This window comes from Carcharodon carcharias, chromosome 10 (genome assembly GCF_017639515.1).
Source record: "Carcharodon carcharias isolate sCarCar2 chromosome 10, sCarCar2.pri, whole genome shotgun sequence".
Lineage (NCBI taxonomy): Eukaryota > Metazoa > Chordata > Chondrichthyes > Lamniformes > Lamnidae > Carcharodon > Carcharodon carcharias.
The window spans coordinates 150,922,989-150,936,270 of record NC_054476.1 but is presented as its reverse complement, the minus strand read 5'-3'; the positions used below and the strand labels follow the sequence as shown (position 1 = coordinate 150,936,270).

Here is a 13,282-nt window from a genome sequence, read left to right as displayed (position 1 = left end):
CATCTACCCAGCCTTGCTGGAGCACTGAAGAGCTCTGACATCTGGGAGTGTCTGAGGATGTAGACATCGTGGGAGCTGCCTGGGTACCTTGCACAGACTTCTAGAATCAGCATCCTGTGATCACACACTATCTGCATGTTCATGGAGTGGAAGCCCTTCATGGTGACGAAAGCACTGGGCTCACCTGCTGGTGCCTTGATGGCCACATGTGCACAGTCTATTGCACCCTGGACGCAGGGGAAGCCAGCAATGGCTGCGAAGCCTCTGGCTCGCTGTGTCTGGCTTGCCTGGTCCCAACAGAAGTGGATGAAGGTCAATGCCCGTCTGAACAGAGCGTCTGTAACCTGCTTGACATAAGTGTGGACAGCTGATTGGGAGACACTGTAAAGATCACCCACCGAGCCCTGGAAGGGGCCAGAGGCTTAGAAATTGAGGGCAGCTGTGACCTTCAGAACCACTGGCATGGGGTGTCCACCCACACAGTTAAGGGAGATCTCAGGCCCAATCATCTGACAGATATAGTTGACTGTCTCCCTTGAGAGACGGAGCCTCCTTCGGCACTGCATCTCAAACATATTGAGGTAGCTGCTTCACTGCCTGTATACCCTGACAGCAGGATAGTGGCGTCTTCTGCAGCCCCTTCCACCTTGGACAACCTCTTGGCCCTGCACCCCTTGTGCCTGCGCCTGTCCTCCCAAAGGTGGCTCCCCTGGAGGCTGAATGTGCACTCCTGACCTCCTTCCCCTTCTAGCCCTCCCTTCCTCCTCAGAGGAGCTGCCTGCAGGGGAGAGTTCAGCTCCCATCCCCAGGCTAAGGGAAAGCTTCCTGAAACCTGCAGGCTCAAAAACTTTTGAAAAAACAACACTTGACAGAGCACACTCGCGACCCCATTGAGCCCTCTTATCCCACCCGTGGAGGAGGCTTATACCCGCCTGCCCATTGCACCTGTGTGCCGAGCCGAAGATTGCACAGGCGCCAAAAAATCGGCATCGGTTGGCACCTCCAGGGCCTTCAGAGACCCGTTAATTCATGGCGGACGTGCCGTGAAGTGCCATTAAGTGGCCCGTTAATTCACCATCGCGCACCCGCCCAATGAAATATCGCGATGGCGTGCAGTGTCGTTGGGACGCTCGCCCGACATCACCATGCGTCATGGACCCGCACACCAACAGGAAAATTCTGGCCCAAGATTCCGACAGATTGAAGGAATTATATCACACACTCGATGGGGCTGAGTGTTATTGCAGCTATGCCAGGTGAATGGTGAGTATTCTATCACACCATCTAAATCCTGTCCACATCCCTAACAGGACAGTGAGTTCAGATGTGTCCAATTAGGAGGCAGCGTCTAAGTCGGTCTTGCTGCCAGCAAGTGTGGGCTCGGGATCCCATTTGGTTCTAACTTCGGGTTTCTGAATCCCACAGTAAAATCATGCCCATTAATTCTGTTTCACTCCTCACAGAGGCTGCCTGACCTGCTGAGACTTTCCAGCCTTTTCTGTTTTTATTGTATATTTTATAGATAGGAAAATCCCCATGATTGATGCCTGATGTGTGCTGAATTCGCTGATCTCAGCTGGGGTACCAGTTCGAGCTTAGTCTCAACAATCTGAATTAGGGAGAGGAAAATCGGCCACTGTTGCTGCTCCTGATGGTTGTCCTAGAGTGTCGGTGCGGACACTGAATGAGGACTGGAACAGAGTCGACGGCGATGACTCCTCCACCACAGTCAAATAGGCTGACACTCGCTGACTGGGATTAACTGGGAAGTGGGGAGGGAGAGAGTCCATCAAACTGTACCCAGGCAGGGAATTGACACCCAGTACAACAGAGGAGGGGTGGGGATGTCATGTCTTGGAAATAGAGAAGGTAAACGGAAGCAGTGAACTGCAACTTCCTTTAAAAAAACGTTATCTGGAACTTCAGCTAGAGTATTTAATAAGAATCCCTCATGTTTTACTCTTATTTCCACAGGGTGCATCTCCTTAGTAACTGCAGTGATACTTGGATCAATAAAAGATGTGGTGGGTTATATCTTTACCAATGACAAGTTAAGTAAAAAAAAAATCCTTCTACAAGTATCAAACTGATCGACACACATTTACAAAATGGATTCAGAATCATGTGAAAGCTCTCTAATATCCCTTTTTTCATTTTCCAGAGAAATTGTTCATTTAGTTTCAGAAGTAGTTCCATTGTGTGCTGCTTTTCATTGGTTTCAATCCATAGCAGTAAGTATTTCAATATCTGTGATATTAATACAGGATTACATCTATTACTGTTGTTCTTTATTTATAAGTTAAGGTTTTTCATTTTAAATTTATTCTGTCCTACCAATAAATCTTATCTACAGACAGGGTTCAAAACACATGAGGGCAGTGGGAAAATTCACCCAACAAAAGCCCCAAAAAATTTAAGAAAATTTAATCTGGAGGGAATTGACCAATTGAGGGAAATGACAGAATCTGAGGAGCTCTTCCTCCAATCACAGGCTGTTTCTCTCCCCTGTTGGCTGCTGATAGAGTTATTTGCACCTCACTAGCGCCCAGCTGACCCTATCAGTGGCAAACGTGAGAGAGAAACAGCCTGTGATTGGAGGAACAGCGAGCAATAGAAGTGGCAGCGCATCAGCATGAGCACCAGAGCAATGGTGGTGTGAGGCAGCGAAGGGAAGAGGGGCTGAGGAGTTTTATACCTGTCAGCAAAAAAATACTCAGCTAACTGGGAGCCAGGAAAACTTGCAGTCACTGAGATAATGAATTCCTTGCAAATGAAGGTGGAGCCTCTAGCTTGAGACTGCATACGTTCAGGAGCTACTGTCTATGAGTGTGCTTCGATCTTAAATTCAGAAAATAAGTTTCATTTTTTACCTTTATCGACAACAATATACATTGACCACATGAGCTATTCCTACACATAACATCAGTGTCTGCGTTCAAACTGTAATGCATTGGTTCTGAATTATTTGAGGACATGTTAAGTCACTAGGTTTTGTTTCCTTCCTGTAGAAACCAAAGCAAGTTGTTGTGTAATCACTGTAATATATTCTGTTTGTTTATTCTACAGACTGTAAGTGGTGGAGTGTTAAGGGGAGCCGGGAACCAAAAACTGGGAGCTATTGGAAATCTAGTTGCATACTACCTAATTGGGCTTCCAATTGGAATCTCACTGTTTGTTGCAAAGCTTGGTGTATTTGGTAGGCATTTAAATTGTTTCTCTCTTTGTCCTTTCCTGACAAATACCACCTTCCACTCACTATCTTTAATGTACTGAGGGACATTGTTTTATCCCAAGATCAGTACTGGAGGGTGTAGTTAGGTTGAAGACCAGACCCTGTGAAGTCTCATGGCAGCAGGTCAAACACGATCAAGGAAACTTTCTGCTGGTGACCACCTACTGCACCCCCCCCCCCCCCGCCTGTGTTCATGTTTTCTTTATTCATTCACAAGATGTGGGCTTCACTGGCTGGGCCAGCATTTATTGCCCATCTCTAGTTGCCCTTGAGAAGGTGGTGGTGAGCTGCCTTCTTGAACTGCTGCAGTCCATGTGGTGTAGGTACACCCACAGTGCTGTTAGGGAGGGAGCTCCAGGATTTTGACCCAGCGACTGTGAAGCAAAAGCAATAAATTTCCAAGTCAGGACAGTAACTTGGAGGGGAACTTCCAGGTGGTGGTGTTCCCATCTATCTGCTGCCCTTGTCCTTCTAGATGGTAGTGGTCTTGGGTTTGGAAGGTACTGCCTAAGGAAACTTGGTGAATTCCTGCAGTGCACCTTGTAAATGGTACACTGCTGCTACTGTGCATCAGTGGTGGAGGGAGTGAATATTTGTGGATGTGGTGCCAATCAAGTGGGCTGCTTTGTCCTGGACAGTATCAAGCTTCTTGAGTGTTGTGGAAACTGCACTCATCCAGACAAGTGGGATGTATTCCATCACACTCCTGACTTGTGCCTTGTAGATGGTGGACAGGCTTCGGGCAGTCAGGAGGTGAGTTACTCGTCGCAGGATTCCTAGCCTCTGACTTGCTCTTGTAGCCGTAGAGTTTATGTGGCTAGTCCATTTCAGTTTCTGGTCAATGGTAACCTGCAGGATGTTGATACTGGGGGATTCAGTGATGGTAATGCCATTGAACATCAAGGGGTGATGGTTGGATTCTCTCTTGTTGGAGATGGTCATTGCCTGGCATTTGTGTGCCCTGAATGTTACTTGTCACTTGTCAGCCCAAGGCTGGATATTGTCCAGGTCTTGCTGCTTTTGGTCATGGACTGCTTCAGTATCTGAGGAGTCACAAATGGCCATTGACAAAGTAATTAAAGTAATTAGTGGACCTGCCCGTTGGTGGGCATTGGAAAAAGTATGAAACCTCATCCACGGGCGTGATGAGGTTTCATGTAGGTTTTTAAATATTTAATAAAAGTGTATTTAAAAGTGATGGACATGTCCCCAACACATGTGACAGTGTCACATGAGGGGACATGTCAGGAATTTTTTTTTTCTGTTTTTAAGATCTTTTATTGTGCAGCCGATCTCCCTGAGGCAGCACTTAGCACAGGGAATCCCCCCACCTCACCCCCACCGCCCGCACAGGGAGCGCATAGACCCACCCAAGTAAAATGGCGGAGCGGCCCCAATAGAGGGCGCCGATTGGAGGCGCACCCACTCCTGAACTTCCGCCTGACGGAGGGAAAGTTCTGCCCATGGCCATTTTTCATCTGTAACCATAGACACTGGAATATTGACAGGAGGAGAGAATCACGGCTGAGCTGAGTCAAGGATCTCACCAACTTTCACGCCAAATGTGGACCAGTAGCTCCGTGCAGGCTGACACCAGCCATCTGATAAAGATGAAATATTCCATAAAGGAATGGAAGTAGGAAAACTCAACACCATTGTCTCCATACTCACTGTACCATTATTATTTTGCAGGTCTCTGGTCTGGAATGCTCATTTGTGGGTTTGTGCAATTAGTTTTCTTTCTGAACGCGATTTACAGAATCAACTGGAACAAAGCATCCGATGAGGTAAAAGCAAATAATAAAGCTTACATATTACACCAAGTTTTTGCGTAGCATTTTCTTTCCTTCCCACTGCACCCTGCCCCCATCCCCCCCTCTCTCCCCGTACCATGTACTGTACCCAGTTAGCAGATTGAACAGTCAGAGTCTCTCTTGGTTATTTTGCCACCCAATAGGAAAGTGTAGTCTCTTTGTTGTAAATTTTTAATCCGGATGACTGGTGTCATCACCTTTAAGAGTTCACAAGAACTCTCTTTTGAAAAGACATTAAAATACGGACTGGAGATTGCTTTGTATGGAAAGTTTACCTCTGTTGAGCCCGTCTGTTGCTTTGATGATGGTTTTTGTGTTTTGCTTAAAGGCTCTGGTTAATGCAGGTGTGATGAGAGATGTGGACACCTCAAACAGGACCTCTGGTGGTCAAACCCAATATAGGTCAACAGGTAAAAAACAGTGTTGTGCTGACTCTAAACCTTCTCCAGTTAACAAACAAGAGTAGAGTAAGAACCTTCTTTGGTATATTTTCATTACATTATTCAATATAATATTAGTTCATCTAATTTCTGTCACAGTGAGTAGAAATGCATGAGAACAAAAAAGGACTATATATATATATATATATATGTGCAGATTATTCTGCTGCTAAATCTTCTATTGTTGTGGCTCCTTAAACTTGTTGGGAAGGCTCCAGAACAAACCCTCTGTAGACCATGAATAGCGATCTTTATTGAACTAATTCAAAGCTAGGAGTCCAGGGATTAGGCTGGTCACTGTGCTTTTGACAGGACTGATCTCCATGCAGTATTGTGGATGATTGTTAGTCATGGAGGAGATCATTGGTCTGATCACCGGCCCTCCTGAAAACTATTGGATGAATTGGTACCATCACGTATTTACAACTTTTCAATTTAACTTTCCTTCACAGAAATGAACACAGGAAACAGTGCAGTGAATCCGATTCCCAATGTCTGTCAATTGGAACAAAAGATAAACAAGGACCAGGTGACAGATGAGTCTTCCATTGTGGACACTGGAGTGACCACGATTGGAGAAATCTTGTCCACAAAACAACTGATCATTCGTCGTGGCCTAGCCTTCCTTTCAGGACCACTTGTACTGGCAATTGGACTGGTGATACACTTCATTCTTGCAAAGGACAGGTAGACCCCAGTGAACAATGGAGAGACAGAGCAAGATTATTTTCTGCAGCATGAATAGTGAGACTGTGCCCAAAGGACAACAGAGGCCAAAGTTCACACAAAACCTGTTGCTACTGATGAACTCCAATCAACTGCCAAATATACAACAAAGAAATAATTATTAATAATGATCAGTTACAAACAGATTTCTAAATGTCTTTTTCATACCTTCAAACTTTGGAACTTCTTATTCTAATGAAGGAATATAAAGTTTATTTTTCAAGGGGACTGTTTAGCAGGAATTATGACCTTAGTGACATGTTTTAAAACCCAGTTATACGTCATACAACAAGATGTAACTTTTACAAGGGCTTTACACTGAGACCACAAATGGAAATTCTTTCTCAGTTCAATATGTAAATTATAGTGCTTTGGGGGATCAGGGGTACTGCGGAATTCAATAGTGCACCCTCCGGAGAAGTGTAGAATCACTGTGACAATTTTCAAATTTTTCTGTGTTTAGCTGTGCATGTATGGATTCCAGAAGCCGCTGTCACTTACTGGCGCAAAATCCAAATGAATATATTTGCATTGGTTGAGGATTGATTAATGGGCAGAAAAACAGGGAGTAGGAATAAATGGGTTATTTTCAGAATGGAAGGGTGTAACAAATGGAGTACCACAAGCATCAGTGCTTGGACCTCAGTTATTCTCAATCTATGTCAATGGCTTACACAATGGGACGAGTTTAATATATTAAAGATTGCAAATGATACTAAGCTAGGTGGAAATGTAAACTGTGAGGACATAGGCAGTTTAAGTAGTTGCACAAGGATATGGCAGATAGAATATAACATATGGCCTGAATTCAAAGTAATAAGACTACCATGACTTCAGAGGTCTTTAGAAAACTAAATTAAACATTTATTAACCAAAGAAAAGATTTCAAGCACTAACATAGGTCTACAAAATATAGTATAATAACTCGTAAAACCCCTAATTAATCTGGCTCCCAGTTACATCTCTGTTAAGGCAGCAGTAGAAACTAATAGATTTAAACAGATCCAAGCAAAGCACACAATACCCAGGACAGGACAATTCAAATTGAGTTTTCTTAGCTTCGGTTCCTCTAGACAGCAAGTTGATGCACAGAGGCTGGAGGCTTTTCACACTTGTTAGATCTTAGAATGCCTTCTCCTCTTACACATAGCCTCATCTCCTTTATGTTTCTCCCTTTTCAATGCAAATTCCATTGCTCAGATTCGTCTTTGGAACTTCACCTTTCTCATGATATAAATCTTTTCATAGTGTTCATATTATCAGTAACCTTTGCGAAAAATAAACACACTGTTTGACTTAGCTTCTTCTGGCTAAGTGTAACATCCCACCATCTCTTTGAAATTTAAGCTGACCTAACTTATCTAAAAATGCAAATTTTCTTTACACCTCACATTCTAAAACTTCAGCCATATTTACGTATTTAGCATTTCAAACTTAGCTTCTTTTTGATGACTCAATGCCTCCAAACTAGCTGTCTCCAATTCAATTTAAATCCCACACACACAGAGATTTACACAGAGAAACTAATCCAAACCCCACTATTAACCCACTTTTACAATAAATCAGAATAATATTATGAAAATTATTATATTTTCATGATGAGGCATCATTGTGAAACATAGTCCTGTCCGTGCGCAATATCCACAAGCCTGCGTATGGGCACAGACAACCAGTTGGAACCATTCCATTGGGATTAGGAGTGGGAATCTTGTCCAATTTCCTCTTCACCAATCCAGGGGTACAACCAATTTGAAATGATGCTGAATTCACACTCTCGCAAGCAGGTTATCCAGGTCCTACAACATTTATGAATAAAAATATTAAAGGAATTCCAAAATAGCGAAAAATCAGAGTGCCCAAACCATCCCTTTTACACCCAAGGAAGACGGGCAGAAAGACGGGCTGGATGATGGGCAGGAAGACAAATACACACACTGGACAGAGGGGGGCCATAAATAAACTGGAAACATTTTTAAAACCTGTATAAAAGAGCTGACTTAATGAAAAGCATTTTGCAAATTCAATTTGCAAATAGGCCAGACATTGGGGTTTGTTGCAAATCATCTGCTCATTGCAATTTTGACACGATCAGTGTGTTTTATGTGTCAGACCACAACGTATCTCCTGAAAACCTTTCTGATGATAATTGCATAACAAAGTGATCCAGGTAAGTTTCTAACAAACAACTATTTAGAAGCAAATATAAACAACAGAGATAAAAACAAAAAAACTGCGGATGCTGGAAATCCAAAACAAAAACAGAATTACCTGGAAAAACTCAGCAGGTCTGGCAGCATCGGCGGAGAAGAAAAGAGTTGACGTTTCGAGTCCTCATGACCCTTCGACAGAACTTGAGTTCGAGTCCAAGAAAGACTTGGACTCGAACTCAAGTTCTGTCGAAGGGTCATGAGGACTCGAAACGTCAACTCTTTTCTTCTCCGCCGATGCTGCCAGACCTGCTGAGTTTTTCCAGGTAATTCTGTTTTTGTTTTTAACTATTTAGAAGCACTTGGAAGAGTTTATGCCATAACGTAATTCCGCTCTGCAAATCAAACTCACCCTGTGACAGGTGGGATTAACAGTGGAAGCTTCACAAAGTTCTTGTAATAACACTGACCCAGACTATCAGAACTGAGTGGTCGTGTATAACAACTTGCACTTATATAGTGCCTATAATGTGCAAAACTTCTCAAGGCACTTCACAGGAGTGTGATCAGACAAAACACTGGTCCACAATGTGGGTCAATGAACACAGGGGTGACGGGTGAATGGGACTGGGTGCAAGTTAGGATATGAGATGCAGAGTTTTGGGTGAGCACAAGTTTATGGACTCTGTGAGTGGGTGGTCTCTCTGGAGGGAAATGCAGAGCAGTGCATTGACTGTATCTATCGATAGAGGTGAGTTGATTAGTGAGGTGAGTAGCACAGGAAGACAGTCGGTGAGATTATTCCACAGTGGGCATGAAGAAGCAAAGATGGAGCTTGTCATTATTTCAACCTTTGTTTAACAAAATATTCCTCATTCATAAAAAGTATATAAGCTAACTGTTCAAATTTGACATTCCATAGAGTGCAACATAGTTCAGTTTCTTCCACACAATATGTGGCACTCTGATCTGCCTCACTACATTTACATTTACAGGTTATCATTACAATATACATTTCATGTCAAACATACAGCCCAAGGGGTTTTACGTGGGTTCCAGCCCCTCGGTGTACTATGGCAAAAGGGCCTTAGACTGTGGTCTTTCCCCATGAACTTTTGTAGAGATTTAAACCAGACCGAGGAAGATCAACAGAGAAATTAGATATAGTTACATTATGCAGCTGCTCCAAGATTGAGTGCATCCCTCAGCATGTTGTACTGGATCTTAGAGTGAACCAGTCTGCAAAATTTGGTCACGGAGAGCTTTTAGTGCTGGAAGGCCAAGAAGTTTTGAGCAGACCAAACAATTTACTCAGTGTCCTCTGTGGGGTATGACCTACACAGAGAAGTTATTTTCATGTACTATGTCTGCCAGAGTGGCTTGAGATACATCAAAAGGAGGAACAGTGGAACCCAAAGGACATGGGTACGGCAGGGGAGAGAAATCATGGGCCCTGGTACTTCTTCTGTTTCTGCACTCCTTATCCCCTCAGGGATTGTGGGGTCAATGTTCCCTTCTCTGATTGACAGAGATGGGGCCATGTCCTCCACTGATTGACAGAGATAGGGGCATGTCCTCCACTAATTGACAGAGATTGGGGCGTATCCTCCTCTGATTGGCAGAGGTGGGGACATGTCCTCCACTAATTGACAGAGATTGGGGCGTACCCTCCTCTGATTGGCAGAGGTGGGGGCATGTCATCTTCTGAATGACAGGGATGGGGGTATGTTCTCCTCTGATTGAATCTGTGGAACTAATGCCCAAGGAGGAAGCAGGAAGTCAGGTGAGACCTAGGACCTTGGTCATGTTACAGGCCCTACTCCACAACACTGGTGAAGCTAGTTCATTAACACGGTCATATCTCTGTCTCTCTTTACACTTTACAAAGAAGATGCTTAATGTAACAACAGAGAAAGAGGATAAATAAATCATTACAGGTTTACAGTTTTGCAGATTCTTCTAGTTAGGGTTACCAACTCTGGCCGGATGTATGCTGGGAGATGTTGATGAAAGTGAAGTCATGGAAAGTTCGTGATGTGGCATGAATGGGTTCTAAGGGACCATGAGAGAGGAGGGCACACCAAGGCATTTGCAACAAAATAGATGAATTCGTGGCACAAATAGAGGTGAACGATTTAGATCTAATGGCCTTTACAAAAGCATGCTTACAAAATGATCAAGGTTGGGAAATAAATATTTCAGGGTACACAATATTTCGGAAAGACAGACAGAATGGCAAAGGGGGTGGGGTAGCCCTGATAGTAAAGGATGACATAAGGACATTAGTGAGAAAGGATCTGGCCTCAGAAGATCATGAATTGCAATCAGTATGGGAATAGCAAGAGTCAAAAAACACTGGTGGGAGAAGTTTATTGGCCCCCTAACAGGAGTTATACTATTGAACAAAGCATTAAACAAGAAATTATTGAAGCCTGTAACAAAGGAAATGTTTTTGTAGAATGTTTTCCTGACAGTTTCTTAAAGCAGTACGCAGTGGAACCAACTAGGGAAAAAGCTATCTTAGGTCTAGGATTGTGTAATGACGCAGGGTTAATTAGTAACGTCATAGTAAAAGATCCACTGGGAAATAGTGATCATAATACCATTCACTTCCATGTTAAATTTGAAAGTGATATATTCCAATTGCAAACAAAAATCTTCAACTTAAACAAAGCCAATTACATAGGTATGAGGGGAGAACTGACTAAGGTTAATTGGGCAAATAAACTAAAAGGTATGGTGATTAATGTACAGTGGGAAACATTTAAAGAAGCAATTCAAAATGTTCAACAAAAATACATTTCATTGAAGAACAAAAACCAAGCAATAAGGACCCATCCCAGGTTCACTCAGGAAGCTAAGGATAGTATTAGGTTAAAAGAAGAGGTTTACAATGTTGTAAAAACCAATAGCAAGTCTGAGGATTAGAAGTGTTTTTAAAACCAACAAAGGGTCACGAGAGAGTTCATAAAAAGGTAAAAACTAGAATATGAGAATAAACTAGCCAGGAATATAAAAACAGATTATAAGAGATTTAATAAATATATAAAAAGGAAGAAAGTAACTAAAGCAGACGTTGGTCCCTTAGAAACAGAGACAGGAGAACTTATCATGGGGAAGGAGGAAATGGCAGATGCAGTAAACAAATATTTTGTGTATGTCTTTACAGTAAAAGACACAGGTTCCATATTAGGAATTGACGATAACCTAGGGACTAAAGAGAATGAAGAAATTAGGGAAATTAATATCAGTGGAGATAAGGTATTAGAGAAATTTAAGGGGCTAAAATCCAACAAATCCCCTGGACCTGATGGCTTACACCCTAGAGTTCTTAAGTAGATAGTTGCAGAGATGGTGGACGTGCTAGCTATGATTTTTCAAAATTCCTTTGATTCAGGAACGATCCTACTAGATTGGAAGTTGGCAAATGTTACACCTCTTTTCAAGAAAGGAAGGAGAGAGAAAACAGTGAACTCTAGGGTGTAAGCCATCAGGTCCAGGGGATTTGTTGGATTTTAGCCCCTTAAAATTCTCTAATACCTTATCTCCACTGATATTAATTTCCCTAATTTCTTCATTCTCTTTAGTCCCTAGGTTATCGTCATTTCCTAATATGGAACCTGTGTCTTTTACTGTAAAGACATACACAAAATATTTGTTTACTGCATCTGCCATCCCCACCCCCTTTCTGTTTCCCCCTTCCTTTTTTTTTCCAATAAATTATAAAGATTTTCCTTTTCCCACCTATTTCCATTATAAAAAAAACCCCACTAGAGCTATACCTTGAGTGCCCTACCATCCATTCTTAATTAGCACATTCGTTTAGATAATATCACCAACTTTAACTTTAACACCTATGTGTTCTATTGTACTATTGTCGTTGACATCTTTTGATGATCTGCTTCTATCACTGCTTGTTTGTCCCTACAACCACACCCCCCCCCTCCACCTCTCTGTCTCTCTATCTCTCCGCCCCCGACACACACACCTTAAACCAGCTTATATTTCAGCTCTTTCCTGGACTCGAACTCAAGTTCTGTCGAAGGGTCATGAGGACTCGAAACGACAACTCTTTTCTTCTCCGCCGATGCTGCCAGACCTGCTGAGTTTTTCCAGGTAATTCTGTTTTTGTTTTGGATTTCTAGCATCCGCAGTTTTTTTGTTTTTAACTACAGGCTGGTTAGCCTAACATCAGTTGTTGGGAAAATGCTGGAATCTATTAAGAAGAAAATCTTAACAATGCACTTAGAAAAGCATATTGTGATTAGAACAAGTCAACATAGTTTTACAAAAGGGAAATAATGTTTGACAAATTTATTAGAATTTTTTGCAGATGTAACCATGAAGGTAGGTAGAGAAGGATCAGTAAGTGCAGTATACCTGGATTTCCAAAAGACATTCAATAAGGTGCCACACAGAAGGGTAGGTGGTGGCATAGTGGCACTGTCACGGGGCTTGTAATCCAGAGACCCAGGGTAATGCTCTGGGGACTCAGGTTTGAATCCTGACATGGCAGATGGTGGAATTTGAGGTCCACTGAATTAAAAATCTAATGATGACCATGAAACCATTGTTGATTGCTGTAAAAACTAATCTGGTTCACAAATGCCCTTTAGGGAAGGAAATCTGCCATCCATACCATTTCTGGTCTACATGTGACTCCAGGCCCATAGCAGTGTGGTTGACTCTTAAATGGCCTAACAAGCCACTCAGTTGTATCAAATCGCTACAAAGTCTCAAAAAAGGAACCAGATAGACCCCCTGACATTGACCTAGGCATTGGAAATGACAATGGCAAGCTCAACCCTGCAAAGTCCTCCTTACTAACATCTAGAGGTTTGTGCCAAAACTGGGAGAGCTGTCTCACAGACTAGTCTAGCAACAGCCTGACAGAGTCATCCTCATGGAATCATATCTTACCAG

At 42.7% G+C, this 13,282-nt stretch overlaps 1 protein-coding gene across 1 annotated transcript in view; it reads left to right on the top strand.

The window, feature by feature from the left end:
• LOC121282897 (multidrug and toxin extrusion protein 1-like) overlaps window positions 1-6,177 on the top strand; it is a 48,272-nt gene extending 42,095 nt beyond the window's left edge. Inside the window, exons 12-17 of the mRNA XM_041196707.1 lie at window positions 1,975-2,050; window positions 2,162-2,231; window positions 3,067-3,196; window positions 4,925-5,019; window positions 5,375-5,456; window positions 5,939-6,177. Of these exons, the coding sequence (XP_041052641.1) occupies window positions 1,975-2,050; window positions 2,162-2,231; window positions 3,067-3,196; window positions 4,925-5,019; window positions 5,375-5,456; window positions 5,939-6,177 (692 nt within the window). The remainder of the gene's footprint in view (window positions 1-1,974; window positions 2,051-2,161; window positions 2,232-3,066; window positions 3,197-4,924; window positions 5,020-5,374; window positions 5,457-5,938) is intronic.
• Window positions 6,178-13,282: the final 7,105 nt, after the last annotated feature.